Source organism: Salvelinus namaycush, chromosome 42 (assembly GCF_016432855.1).
Source record: "Salvelinus namaycush isolate Seneca chromosome 42, SaNama_1.0, whole genome shotgun sequence".
NCBI lineage: Eukaryota > Metazoa > Chordata > Actinopteri > Salmoniformes > Salmonidae > Salvelinus > Salvelinus namaycush.
Window position 1 is genome coordinate 14,898,682 of NC_052348.1, and position 13,730 is coordinate 14,912,411.

The following is a 13,730-nucleotide window of genomic DNA, read 5'->3' on the forward strand; positions in this document are numbered from 1 at the left end:
ATGCATTTCAAAAGCTCAGAATGTGTTAAGCATTTACAGCTGATGTTAAAATAGCAACGCATGCCCCCATCCCCACCTGCTATATTTTGTTACTTTGCTTTGCATTCGCTGTTTATGTCCGTGATGCAGTTAAAGTAGGTCCATAATGGTACTTTGGACGAAGTGAACCACAACAAATCGCAAACGAATATCCAACAATTGATTCATTTCCAAACTCTACAGCCTGTGTGTGATACGCAAATGTATATAATATGTAGAATATACTTTGGTACCAAAAACATATTTTATGATATACATGCTTTACTCCAATAGTTGAAATCTACCGACAATACGATAGAAAAGCTACGTTATATAAACACTAACATCCTAATCATGCATATTAATTACTGTATACTGAAAACACCAATAGGATTGTCACGATAGAAATGCAACCTGTGTGTATAGTTATGAAATCCAATAAGGTACGGTTCATATGACATCGGACCAAAAGTTAATTTCCAGGGGAATATAAATACACACAGCTACTGAAATCCAAAGCCTCCCAAGCAAAGGATCCCTAGAGAAGGTAAGGAATGGATCTGGCAGCAAAACGCAGAAGACCATATCAGATGGTGATGACAAGTCAAACAGAAAATAGAATCCAAAAAATAGAAGCACTTAAAACGATTCCATGAGAATTTTGGATTGTGATGCAAAACTTGCTAACTTCACTATGAAATAGTTACGTGTGTCTGAGAAGCCACACATTTCTGTTCCACTAACCCAGAGAAGCAATGAAGCAGGTCAGGACCTTAACAGTCACCTTGATCCTTACAAAACTGCTGTTCAAAATTAGTAGTTTCCTCTACACACATGGTCAAAGGCTCATGCTATTCTCACTTATCTAGGATCGATTTCCATAAAAACGGACATATGGTTTGATGAATACTTGGAATGCCTTGGAGGCATTGAAGGTGGCAAATTTGGTTTCATGCTATCACTTCAATCACTGAAGGAAACCCAGGACAAAAACCACAAAGGAAAACCCCCATTGTTCATGATACAATAAAGTTCAGAGCTTTTTTAATTGCCGGGTGTTCCATCTCTTTCACTACTAACACACCCAGGGACACTGTTTGGCCCATGTCCCCACTGACCTCTTCCACCCCTTCTTTAAACCTCCTTTAAACCTGCCACCCTCAGCAGTGGGGCGGGGAGAGAGAAGGGGCTCTGTGCAAGCTGTCAGTCATGGCGAACTGCGTTTAAGTCTTTGTGATGCAAACACTTTGGAGATTGACAGAGAGCAGGAAGATTCAATCTCAAAGAGACATTCAATCTTAAAAGAAGGCTGAAGCCGAAAAGAACGCCTACAGGCCATGTGATATAAGTCTGCAGTAATGGGACACGACAACGTCAATGAGCATGAGGTTCAAATATTAAAAAAGAGGGTCTTACCTTTATCCTCTACTGTGAAGTAGAAGATATCACTTGTGGCGTTGCTACCATCAAGCAGCACGTAGCAAATCTTCATTTCGTCGATATCAGCTGATGACATGAAAGGGTGAATTGGAAATGTAAGGAGGAGAATCTCTACATTCTTTAGAACATCTGAGATGATTACTCCACTTTCTGCTGAAGGTTACTTACAGCCCTCAGGCATCACTTTAGATTATGCCAAAGACAAAGGCATTACAATACTGATTCTGGCAGGAGTGTGAATACTGGTCTTACTGATATTGTAAACAGAATTTTCCCAAAGTACAGAACTTCAATCAATTTAAAATACAAATGAAAAAAAAGTACATTTGTCAGATTTTAATTGTTTTGAATGTTTGTTCACTTTTTCCTCAATTGTGTTTTTAATTTTTATATATGTAATATTAAACGCTAGTCTTACCTTGTGTGAAGGCCTTGATGCTGTCATTGCCCAGGGCGGTGTTCATGATGAAGCCGTGCTGTGGGGCCTCGGCCACGGAGTACTTGAGGACTTTGTGAGGACTGTCTCGATCCTCGGACTTCAGGGCCTTGCTGGTGATCAGGAAGCCAAGGTGGCCGCTATGCAGAACCCTTAGGGACGGGGCAGCCTTGTTGACCACGATCTGGGGGACCCCATTGTCAATAGTGCTGATGTGAATGGTCATCATCTGAGGCTTACGTGTCTCGTACACGGTATCAGGGAATACGTAGAAGTCGTTGTGTGTGCCGTCGGTGACGGTGAACGAGAAGCTGTCCTCGTTGGACTCGGTGCCATCGTGCTTGTAGGTGATGAGGTTCTCGTTCAGGTCCTGCTTGGTGAAGGTGTTGATTGGCTGGGTGCCGTTGAACAGCAACTGGCCATGAACCGGCACCTGGGTGACCACAAAGCGCAGCAGGTTGTCTGGGGTGTCACGGTCCTCCACGGTCAACTCGAATGGGGTGATGAGCTTGTTTTCGCCCTCTCCCAACAGCAGCTTGTGGACGCTCAGGACAGGTTTCTTGTTGTCCACGTCCGTGATGGACACTCTGAAGGTGCGGAAGACCGGGTTGTAGCCGTCCGTCACCTCGAACTCAAAGCTATCCATCTTCATCTCATCGTCTGAGGTGTGGATGTAGTAGATCTTGTTGCCGGCCAGCTGCAGCTGGGTGAAGGTGGAGATGGGCACACCTGGGAGGTCAGTGCATTCAAGATGGCCTCTGCTAGGGGCACGTGTGATGCTAAAGCTGAGGAACTCATCCGGGCTGTTGATGTCAGTGGTGCTGAGCAGGTCAGTGGTGAGAGTCACTTTGCCCCCTTCTTTTAGGGTCACGCCTTTGTTGATGACATCGGGGAAAACCATGTCGATGCTTCCGATGTTGATGTAGAAGTATCGGTCGATAAGGGGGTTAATGCCGTCGGTAACGTCGAACTTAAGCAGGTCACGGACACCCTCCTGGCCCGTATGCACATACTGGATCAGGTTTTTGTCAACTTCGTCTTGGGTGAAGTTCATGTCGAGGGTGATGTTGCCCACAACGTGTCCGAACTTGGTGATACGCTGGAGATAGCCTTGGCTTGGGCCGTAGCGCACAACGTAGATAAGCTCTTTGTCTTCCGAGTCCAGATCAGTAGCCTTCATGACTCTGTTGTTGATTATTTTGGTTTCTCCAATCTCAACCTCCAGTCCGTCATTGATGGCCATTCTCGGTGTCTCGTCATCGACAGGAATCACCATGATGAGAATCTTCTTCTCCACTGTGTGTTTCCCATCTGTGAGCCTAACTTCGAAGCTGTCTTCTTTGGTCTCTGAGTCGTCGTGTTCGTAGATGATGTTGGAGGCCTCATTGATCTGTTCCAATGAGAACCTGACAACAGGGACTGTTCCCGTTGTAAGCTGCTGAACTATCTTGCCATGCTTGGGGTTCTTTATGATCTCAAACTCCAGTTCGTCCCCTGGAATATCTGCATCGGCCGCATTCAGGATGGGTGTGTCGATGACCAGACTCATGCCCTCCATCACGACAAACTCACGGATGAAGATCTCTGGTTTCTCATCATTGGCAGGGATGATGACGATGGGGAAAAAGTGGCGATCAGAGAAGTTGATGCCGTCGGAGCAACGGAAGGTAAACCTGTCTTCCACAGGCTCCACACCTTTGTGGATGCTCTGGACATAGTAGATATGACCGAGGAAGACATCTTTGAAGCTGAAGGCGGTGATGGCGGTGCCTGCTCTGGACTTCTCAGAACCTGGAGCTGGGGAGATATTCTCCACGTACCCGGATGTTGATTGGACAATAACGGTGCACAGGATGTCATTGTTGTCTGTGTCCATATCCTCAGTCATAACGTGATCCAGAGTAATGACGTTCTTCTCCCCTTCTATCACCACAAACTGCTCCCCGACGCTGACGATGGGTGGGATGCTGTCGACGGGCAGGATGGTGACGAGCACCCGGACTCCTTGGACCTTGTTGCCCCCGACGACCCATTCATCGGACATGTCGGAGATGGTGAGGTTGAAGGAGTCATGCTCTTTGAAGGAGCCGATCTCACCACTAGTGTGGGCATACATCACCACGCCGTTGATGATGTCCTGTTGGGTGAACCTCTCGGCGCGGGCACCGCTCACCAGGATCTCACCGAGCCTGGGGGGCTCCTCAACGATGAAGGTCAGCATGAGGTCGTCAGTGTCTTCGTCATGGCCCTGGATGACGTTGCTGGTGATTTCAGTTGCCCCGTTCTCCAGGACATCGATGGATGCCCCTAGAAGGCCAGCAGGGAGCATGATGGTGGGGGTCTTGTCATCAACTGGGTTAATGGAGATCTTGATGATGATAGGTACCTCATGGAAGCCGTCGCTGACGTCACACTTGATAACGTCACTGAGGCTTTCCTCCCCGCCATGGATGTAGGCAATATGGCCATTTTCGATGTCATCCAGGACAAATGTCTCACTGTTCGACATATCGATCCCTAAATACTGCAACTGCCCATAGCGAGGAATCTGGGTCACAGTGAATAGAATATTTTCATATTCTGTGTCCTGGTCTGTGGCATCGAGCTCCTTCTTAGTGATGATGTACGTGCTTCTCTCCTGGCAAGTGAAACCAGTGTTGGTGATAAAGGGAGGCTTGTTGTCAACGGGCTGTAAGAAAATAGTGAATAGTCCATCTACTGTATTCCCAGCAGTATCCTCCACAATGAATGTGAACTGAAGGACTTTTGGAGTGATACCCAGTTCCTGGTCTGGAGGCTTGTAGGCCACTTTGTGGTGGTTGACCTGCGCCTGTGTGAACTCACTGATCACAGAGTCGGGACTGTCAGTCAGAACAATGTCACCCAGGGGGGCCGGGTTGTTCTCGTCTGTGTCAGTGGGGGGCTTTATGACGGTGTATTTCAGATCCCTGTCATCCGAGTCCAAGTCTGTGTAACGCAAAAACGTCTTCTTGAAGTGAGTCAGCTCATACTCTTGCACTGTCATGTGAAGCGTGGTCCCTGGGTAGAGCTCTGGTGAGAGGTCATCCACCGGGTGGATTTTAATGGTGAAGGTATGCTCACCGGACTGGTTTGGTGGGTTATTGTCGTCTTGGACGCGGAACACAAACTGATCCATCACAGTGGTGGTGCTGTGAGGCCCAATGTGGCGGTAGAAGAGCTTCCCATCTAGAATGTCCTGCTGGAAACATTCGGTCACCACCTGTTCAAACATCTCATCTGTCTCACTGAACTTCCAGAGAGAGGGGTTAGAGGGAGGCTCCACTTGTCTGAGGATAAGCTCCCCTACAGTGGAGTACGGGGCCTCAAGGATGAATTTAATGGTAGAATCCTCTGAGTCTATGTCTGTGGCGCTCAGAATGAAGGGGGAAATTTGCATGATTTCATTCTTGAAAAGCACCAGGCCGGTGTTTGCATTGATAATAGGGGGTTCATCGTCAGTGGGGGCTATAGTGATAGGGAACAAAAACTCGACCTCATTGCTGCCATCAGTCATTCTAAAAATGATGTTGTCGCTGTAGGTGTCGCTGCCGTCGTGCTGGTAAACCACGATGCCGGCATCTAAATCGGCAGGTGTGAAGAATTTCCTGCGCGTGCCGAGCACCGTCAGCTCGCCGTGCTTCAAGCCGTCCACCACTGTGATTTTCACATTGTCCAGGTTATCTTCATCACTGATCTCTAAGTTGTGAGAGCTGGAGAGAGTTCTGGACTGGCCCTCAAACAAAAGCTGCCCTGTGTTCTTGGTTGCTACGGGAGCAAGAGTATTCATAGGCTTCACCACAATCATAAAGGCAAACGTATCAGAGACGGCGCCCTCTGTATCTACAATTTCAAACTCGAGCTGGAAAATCCTCTCTACTTCTGAATCCTCGGACGGAGGCTTATAGGCTATCTTCAAATCTTTAATGTCTCTCTGGTAGAACGAGGTGATGGGGAGGTTCTGATCATCTGTACTGATGATGTAGCCTTGCTGATGGCCCAGGGGGGAAGTAATGTTAAAGATTAAGTCGTCTGGATCAGATTCAACATCCTCGGCAGCCAACATATCACTGGTGATAGCTGTCATCACAAACTGATCAATCTCCATCATCATCATAGCAACAAAACTAGGCTTAGGAGGGGTGTTCTCTGTACCCTCTCTGATTCTAACCATGATCTGGAAATGCTCCTGCATAATGGTGTTTCCCTCATTATCCTGCAGCTCTACCAACATGGGGATATAGTCTCTGTTAGGAGAGTTGGTGGTTGATGTGTGCTTGTAGCGAATGCCTTGCTTAAGAAACTCATCACAGTCCATCATCTGGCCATTAGTGGAGTTATTTAAAAGGGTGCCATACCTGGGGAGACCGCCGGCGCCGACCAGCGTGGCGACCTTGCACTGAGTGACACCATCCTCAAAGGAAAAGTCCAGGCCCTTTTTGTCGATGAGGTTGCTGTTGCCGTTGAGCTTGTCCACAGCCAGGGGCATGTTCCTGGTGAGGACCTCCAGCTGCTGGAAGACCACCTCCACCTCCAGCATGAAGGGGATGACCACCGTGTCCGTCTGGGAGTCGTAGCGTAGCTGCAGCTTCACCCTGTCTTTACTGGGGCTCCGGGAGCCAAAATGAGTGTATTTCACCTCATCACCGCCAAACGCACAGGGGAACTTCTTAGGACTAAGCATTCCGGGTTTTTGGGCCAGTGGGTCATTCTCCAGGACCGTGATGGAGCAGCGGTCTCCGGGCTGCACCTCAGTCACCAGGTCATTAACAGGGTCCAGGTACACAGATTTCCCGAAGGGAACACGGAGGCCATTGTTGGCCACAATGATGCTGTCAGCATTATGTCCTTGTCGTTGTCGGTAAAGGAAACCCGAATCGAATTGGTGGGGCTCCGCGTCCACAGAAGAAAAGCAAAAGACAAGAGTGAAAAGCACAAAGAGGCATCTCAACAAACGTGCCTGCCCTTTACAAAGTCCTGTCCTTTGCAGACAACCAGCCATGTCCACTGCCAGTTGCCTTGCAACTTTGTATAACTCAGCAGAAATAAATGTCCTTCAAATCAAATCTCTCCAGAGAAGAAAAAAGATGAGAAAAAGTCAACCCCACTCTGGCAGTTGAAAAGTTGAAGCTTGGGTCTCTTGTTCTCTCTCTCTGCTCCCTCTTTCTCTCTCTCTGTCCACACACACACTCACACAGGAAAGTGTAGTTGATCTTATGGTGCAGGTAATACTGAAGCAGTAGACAGTGACAGCGCCCCCAGACTCCTCCCTCTGACAACACGGAGAGAATGCCTCCTGCACCCAACAGCTAATTTAAGAAAGCACATTGGACAGCCCCTCCAGTACCCTTGCCTATCCCCCCCCTTGCCTATCCCCTCCCTCCCCTCTCTCTTCCCCCGCTGCCTATCCCCTCCCAGCCTTCCCTCCTCCTCTATACCCCCCCAGCCTTCTCTGCCCCACAACGAACTACCTAAACAACTCCCCCTCTCCAAAAGAAACCTAAATCATCAGTTGAAGACCTCCAAAAATGCTGTGTCCAGGTTTTCAAGACAACACATGCAGAATTGGCTTTAATGTGAGTCGGGACCCAAAGTGGGCCCTGGGTATGTATGTGAGAGAAGGGTTATGAAAATAATCACACACTATTTCTTCTTAATTTGGGTTGATGGAGGACGATTTTGGTCACGGGAGGAACATCAATTTCTCATTTGGGTCTCGAGCTGAAAAAGTTTAAGAACCCCTGGTCTAAGCACATTGATAATAGACCTCCTTACATAAAGGCACAGTTTGATTAATGCGTATTTATTTTGAATGTGTCTTAGATTAAGGAGGATGTGATGATTTTGTCGAGTATTGCCTTAAATATTTCAGATTCAAACACCAGTGCTGATTTAGAGGTTGGCTTTCATTGTGCATTAAACATGATCAAACACTGAACAGGAGCGTTTCAAGAGCAAGGCAATGACACTATGGAACACTGATGATAGTGCCCTCTATTGGGTAACCTGGTGCAGGTTACATGAACTACGGTTATTGAACTACATTCCAACCAAAATAGAAAAACAAAAAAAATCCCATTTAGTCAGTTAACATGATCAGTTCAATATGAAATGCAAAAAACAAAGTAACAAGAGTTTTAAAATATCACATACATAAAGTTTTCCTCAGGGTATTTTCATGGTCAGATATTATGAGGTATAAGTAGGCAGGTAACCTGCCCCATTAGTTTCGGAGACACTTTGAAGTCAACTCGGTGCTCTGATAGGCTATATCATCAGCGATCGCCATGGTAATTTCACATTGTGCTTCACGTGAACAGTGGGGTCTTTCAGAAGGGCCAGGTCCAATGCTAATGAACCATGACATACATCTCTCTTATCATACTGTGGCCTGACAGACAGGCTACCAGAGAATACCCACAACCAAGGTCAGTAACGTAATGTCCTCTTCCTCCCCTCCACTCTATTCCTGTGTTCAGGGGCCCTGGTGTATCACCATACCACAACCCCTCACACCTTGGGGTTAACAAGCTACTATTCTATTTTTCGCTGCATGGGATGATATTTGATAAGGTTTAGAATATCATCATACAAAGCATTCATGTTTAATGCAGCAGAAAACACTCGACAACATATGCACAAGGAAAACCTTTAAGTGTTGTTCCCAAGACATCCTATCAGTGCATTCGGAAATACTTTCCACATTAAATTGTTTTATCCCTCATCAATCTACACACAACACCCCATAATGACAAAGCAAAAACAGGTTTTTAGATTTTTTTATATATTTTTTGCAAATGTATATATAGAAAACCCCAGAAATATTGCATTTACATAAGTATTCAGACCCTTTATTCAGTACTTTGTTGAAGCACCTTTGGCAGCGATTACAGCCTTGAGTCTTCTTGGGTATGACGCTACAAATCAAATCACTCAAATAAAATGTTATTAGTCACATGCGCCGAATACAACAGTGAAATGCTTACTTATGAGCAAGTAATTAAAGAGCAGCAGTAAAATAACAATAGTGTGAATATATACAGGGGGGTACCGATACAGAGTCAATGTGCGGGGGCACCGGTTAGTTGAGGTAATATGTACATGTGGGTAGAGTTAATAAAGTGACTATGCATAGATGATAAAAGAGAGTAGCAGCGGTGTAAAAGAGGGGAGTTTCTCCATTCTACTCTGCAGATCCTCTCAAGCTCTGTCAAGTTGGATGGGGAGCGTCGCTGCACAGCTATTTTCAGGTCTCCCCAGAGATGTTCGATTGGGTTCAAGTTCGAGCTCTGGCTGGGCCATTCAAGGACATTCAGAGACTTGTCCCAAAGCCACTCCTGCGTTGTCTTGGCTGTGTGCTTAGGGTCGTGTTCCTGTTGGAAGGTGAACCTTCGCCCCAGTCTGAGTTCTTGAGCGCTCTGGAGCAGTTTCTTTTTTATCAAGGACCTCTCTGTACTTTGCTCCGTTCATCTTTCCCTCAATCCGGACTAGTCTCCCAGTAGCTCCCACTGATAAACATCCCTACAGCATGATGCTGCCATCACCATGCGTCACCGTAGGGATGGTGCCAGGTTTCCTCCAGACTTGACAGTTGGCATTCAGGCCAAAGAGTTCAATCTTGGTTTCATCAGACCAGAGAATCATTTTTTAGGTGCCTTTTGGCAAACTCTAAGGGGGCTGTCATGTGCCTTTTACTGAGGAGTGGCTTCAGTCTGGCCACTCTATCATAAAGGCCTGATTGGTAGAGTGCTGCAGAGATGGTTGTCCTTCTGGAAGGTTTTCCCATCTCCACAGAGGAACTCTGGAGCGACCATCGGGTTCTTGGTCACCTGCCTGACCAAGGCCTTCTCCCCCGATTGCTCAGTTTGGCCCGGTGGCCAGCTCTAGGAAGAGTCTTGGTGGTTCCAAACTTCTTCCGTATAAGAATGATGACCACTGTGTTCTTGGGGACCTTCAATGCTGCAGACATGTTTTGGTACCCTTCCCCAGATCTGTGCCTCGACATAATCCTGTCTCGGAGCTCTACAGACACTTCCTTCGACCTCATGGCTTGGTTTTTGCTCTGACATGCACTGTCAACTGTGGTACCTTATATAAACAGGTGTGTGCCTTTCCAAATCATGTCCAATCAATTTACCCCAGGTGGACTCCAATCAAGTTTTAGAAACATCAATGGAAACAGGATGCACCTGAGCTCAATTTCGAGTCTCATAGCAAAGGGTCTGAATTGTTTTATTTTTTAATACATTTGCTAAAATTTCCAAATACCTGTTTTCGCTTAGTCATTCTGGGGTATTGTGTTAAGATTGATGAGGAAAAACATTTATTTAATCCATTTTAGAATAAGTTTGTAATGTAACAAAATATTGAATAAAGGAAGGAGTCTGAATACTTTCTGAATGCCCTGAATGTAGTCCTCCATATGACGCCTGTGTAATACAAAATTAACTAATGGAGAGGATTTTATTGGTAACATGAGCCATGTTTTAACATTATCATTCATCCCTGGGAAATAGACATGGACAACAGTAGAGATTGGAGGATCAGTTTACAAAATGGATGTTCAGCCTCTTAGTCCACTCAAACAGTACACATTGACCTAACTCAACATCAACACTCGCTTGAACAAAATACATTTTCAACTGCAACTGTCAACAGCAAAACAAAATGGCACCAGGTATACAGGCCTACAGGGAAAATATTGAACGTCTCAATAAGTTAAACAATGGGACATGTGTGACCTGGTCATGTGGCGGTTTATGATCTGTTCACGGGGTTGGTGCCCTTTAGGGTCAGGTCTCTGGGACACCCCGGCACCAAACTGCTCTCTGTCACAGACTGAGAACCACCCAGCACCTGACATCAGCTGGCCTAGCAGGACAGGTGGGGTGACAGTGACACTGGGACACTGGCCTCATCCCCTAACAAACCCCTTCCCTTAATGACACAAGACTAGAAACAGCTTATGTTACAATCAGACAGATACAGTAAGCAAAAAGCCATTTCAATCAATCAGTCAATCAATCTATAAATTACAATAACCAGTCCTAGACCCCAAAGTCCAAGCAGAAGCAGAACCAAAGTGTCCAGGAAAAACTCCCAAGTATGAAGAACCCTAGAGAGGAAGCAGGCTTTCCATATGTGTATGAGTAAATATCATATTTATGATTCTTGTCATAATAGTTTATAGCTAGGCTATATTACTGATGATTGGAAGTGACCTGCAGAATTCGATAGACCATGTCTCTACTGTAGTTAAAAAGGCACTGGATGACCTTTCCTATAAATTATTAGTAGAAAGTCCAAATATATCCTTTGCGGTGGGCTGTCACTGGCATCAGATTTAAAGCCATGCAATGATGGAAACCCCCTCCGAGGCCCGTCCTCCCTGGATATGGAGAGATGGAGAGGAGTTTATCTCATCTCATGACGCGACACATGATCTAGGCATCTACGCCAGCAGCCAGGTCTTCAGCATTCTCACGTCAATGTCTTTTTATGATTATTATATTTTTCATCTAAACTACGATTGGACGACAGTAAGCATGAGGGTTCGCTGGGTTCTCATGATGGTGGGTCACGATGACACAGCATGACACAGAGAGACGTGTTGCGGTCAGATTGGGGATCCAGGGAGAATGTGAGAATGCACCCTCGGTATGGCGCGGCGCAAGGTCACGTTAAGATAAATATACTTAGTGACCTTTTATAGAGTAACGTGTATGATAGCTATTAAGCTATAATCATGATGACGTTGGTCCACAGTTTCAATTTTAAAAAACGCAAGTCTTCTATACTTCTTTCTCTTTTATCATGATTACCAAGTATAGTCAAGGAGAATAAGGAATTATTATTGCAGAAACCCAAACTTACTGTTCTAGAAATGTAAGTGTAGCAATAATTTCTCATTCATTCAATCTACCACAGCTGGTACAAATGAAATACAGTTTCAAGTGATTAATATGGCTGTTCTGTCACTGAATCACTTTCTGGTGAAATGGGCTCAATCTATAAATCTCTTTAATGCGGATAGGAAGCACTGGACATAAATCTTTTGTACATTTTTTAAAATGTATTTTTTACCTTTATTTAACTAGGCAAATCAGTTGAGAACAAATTCTTATTTACAATTACGGCTTACCCTGGCCGAACTCTCCCCTAACCCAGAAGACGCGGGGCCAACTGTTTTCTGCCCTATGGGACTCCCGATCATGGCCGATTGTGATACAGCCCGGGATCAAACCCGGGTCTGTAGTGACCCCTGTAGCACTGCGATACAGTGCCTTAGAACTCTGCACCACTCGGTCCCCCCGGGAAGAAATTATTATAAGGGGGCCCATTGAACAATGCATGGGTGGGTGACCTCTGGGTGAGCTGCTGAACTTATACCTTAAATAACGCTGATAAAAATAAAGGCTGTACTGTTTCTGGAGATGCTGACGCGTTTCGGACAACACTGCATGGCACTTAGCAACCTCCTCCCGTGACAAACGCCCCTTGAAGTGTGCCGAATACCCAGCATGGCATGCATTCTGCATCTAGGTCCTTTCATTACATCTCCTAAATAAGTCCTGCATTACCCCCGCTCGTCTGGACAGTTATAGGAATGGAACGGTGGGTGTGTCCACATGGTGTAACTATAGAAACAAACAAACCAAGCTTTTTATATAACTGTATAACCCCAATGGTTATTTACTTTATTTCTACGGTTTAAGAAACTATTTCTGTTTCGCTCCAAGCAGGATAGGGTTTCCTCTCCAGTTGTCATCCAACCCAGGCAGTACTGTAGTTCATTATGGACCATTAGATTGTTCCAGGGGTTAAATGCTAAGTAGAAAATGCTAGCAGTGACTGCCAAAAGAGTTGCGCTGAGTGTATGTGCTGCCTGTGGATGCTGCTAATAAGGGTCATTAGCCTAGGATTAGCCTAGCATTAGCACAAGCCTAGCATTAGCATAGTGTTAGCATTAGCCATAGCTGTTGAGTCACAGTACAGTAACAGTATATAACACATGGCATAGTGCTGACTGACTCGTTAGCTTGACTGTACTGTATCAATGGCCTAGTTGTGTGAGGTTTACCTTCTCTGTTCCCTTGGGGCCATGCTCTTAATGATGGCCTTTGGTAAACAGAGAGAGGTTGGGCAGGGGCCAGGGCATTCCGCTCCTGCTGCTGCCAGGTCTCACCTCACCATCCTGGGGACAGGCACACGATGACAGACCCTTAATGACCCATGATGGATGGAGAACAAAGCCAAAGTGTATTCTCAAAATCCCTCTCTTTCCTCCCGAGAAGAGATTGGGAATTCCTACTGTCTATGTCATGCTTGACTTTTGCAGCAGTTGTTCGTTCCACTAAGGTGAAGTCAAATTGAGGTCCAGGCAGAAGCTTACATGACTCATGCTTTCCGGTAATGTATATTTTCCCCATCTTACAAATTTTCCCATTACAACCATCGAGAGTTTAGGACTATAAGGTTCATTTTTGTCAAAATTGAATTATTGACATTAGCCTTGTTCTGTTCAATGTTCTCTACCTATATAGTACTCTAAATACCCCAATTCATGTTGTTAAGTTCCAAAGAATACAAGATACACATCACTGACACCATTCAAGCCAATGAGGGTTCGGAACTTTAAAGCCAATTATCTCAGAATCCTCTTTTTGCAGATGTAAACTTAAAGTGGATTTTTTACTTTAAACTTGGACAAAACAGAGATGCTAGTTCTAGGTCCCAGGAAACAAAGAGATCTTCTGTTGGATCTGACAATTCATCTTGACGGTTGTACAGTCGTCTCAAATAAAACCGTGAAGGACCT

At 45.6% G+C, this 13,730-nt stretch overlaps 1 protein-coding gene across 1 annotated transcript in view; it reads right to left on the reverse strand.

Annotated features, from left to right (window-relative positions):
• The window catches only part of LOC120034752 (FRAS1-related extracellular matrix protein 2-like), a 51,908-nt gene extending 44,994 nt beyond the window's left edge, over window positions 1–6,914 (reverse strand). The window contains exons 1-2 of the mRNA XM_038981357.1: window positions 1,877–6,914; window positions 1,435–1,524 (exon numbers count right to left, since the gene is read on the reverse strand). Coding sequence (XP_038837285.1) covers window positions 1,435–1,524; window positions 1,877–6,914 — 5,128 coding nt within the window. The remainder of the gene's footprint in view (window positions 1–1,434; window positions 1,525–1,876) is intronic.
• Between the last annotated feature and the right edge of the window lie 6,816 nt (window positions 6,915–13,730).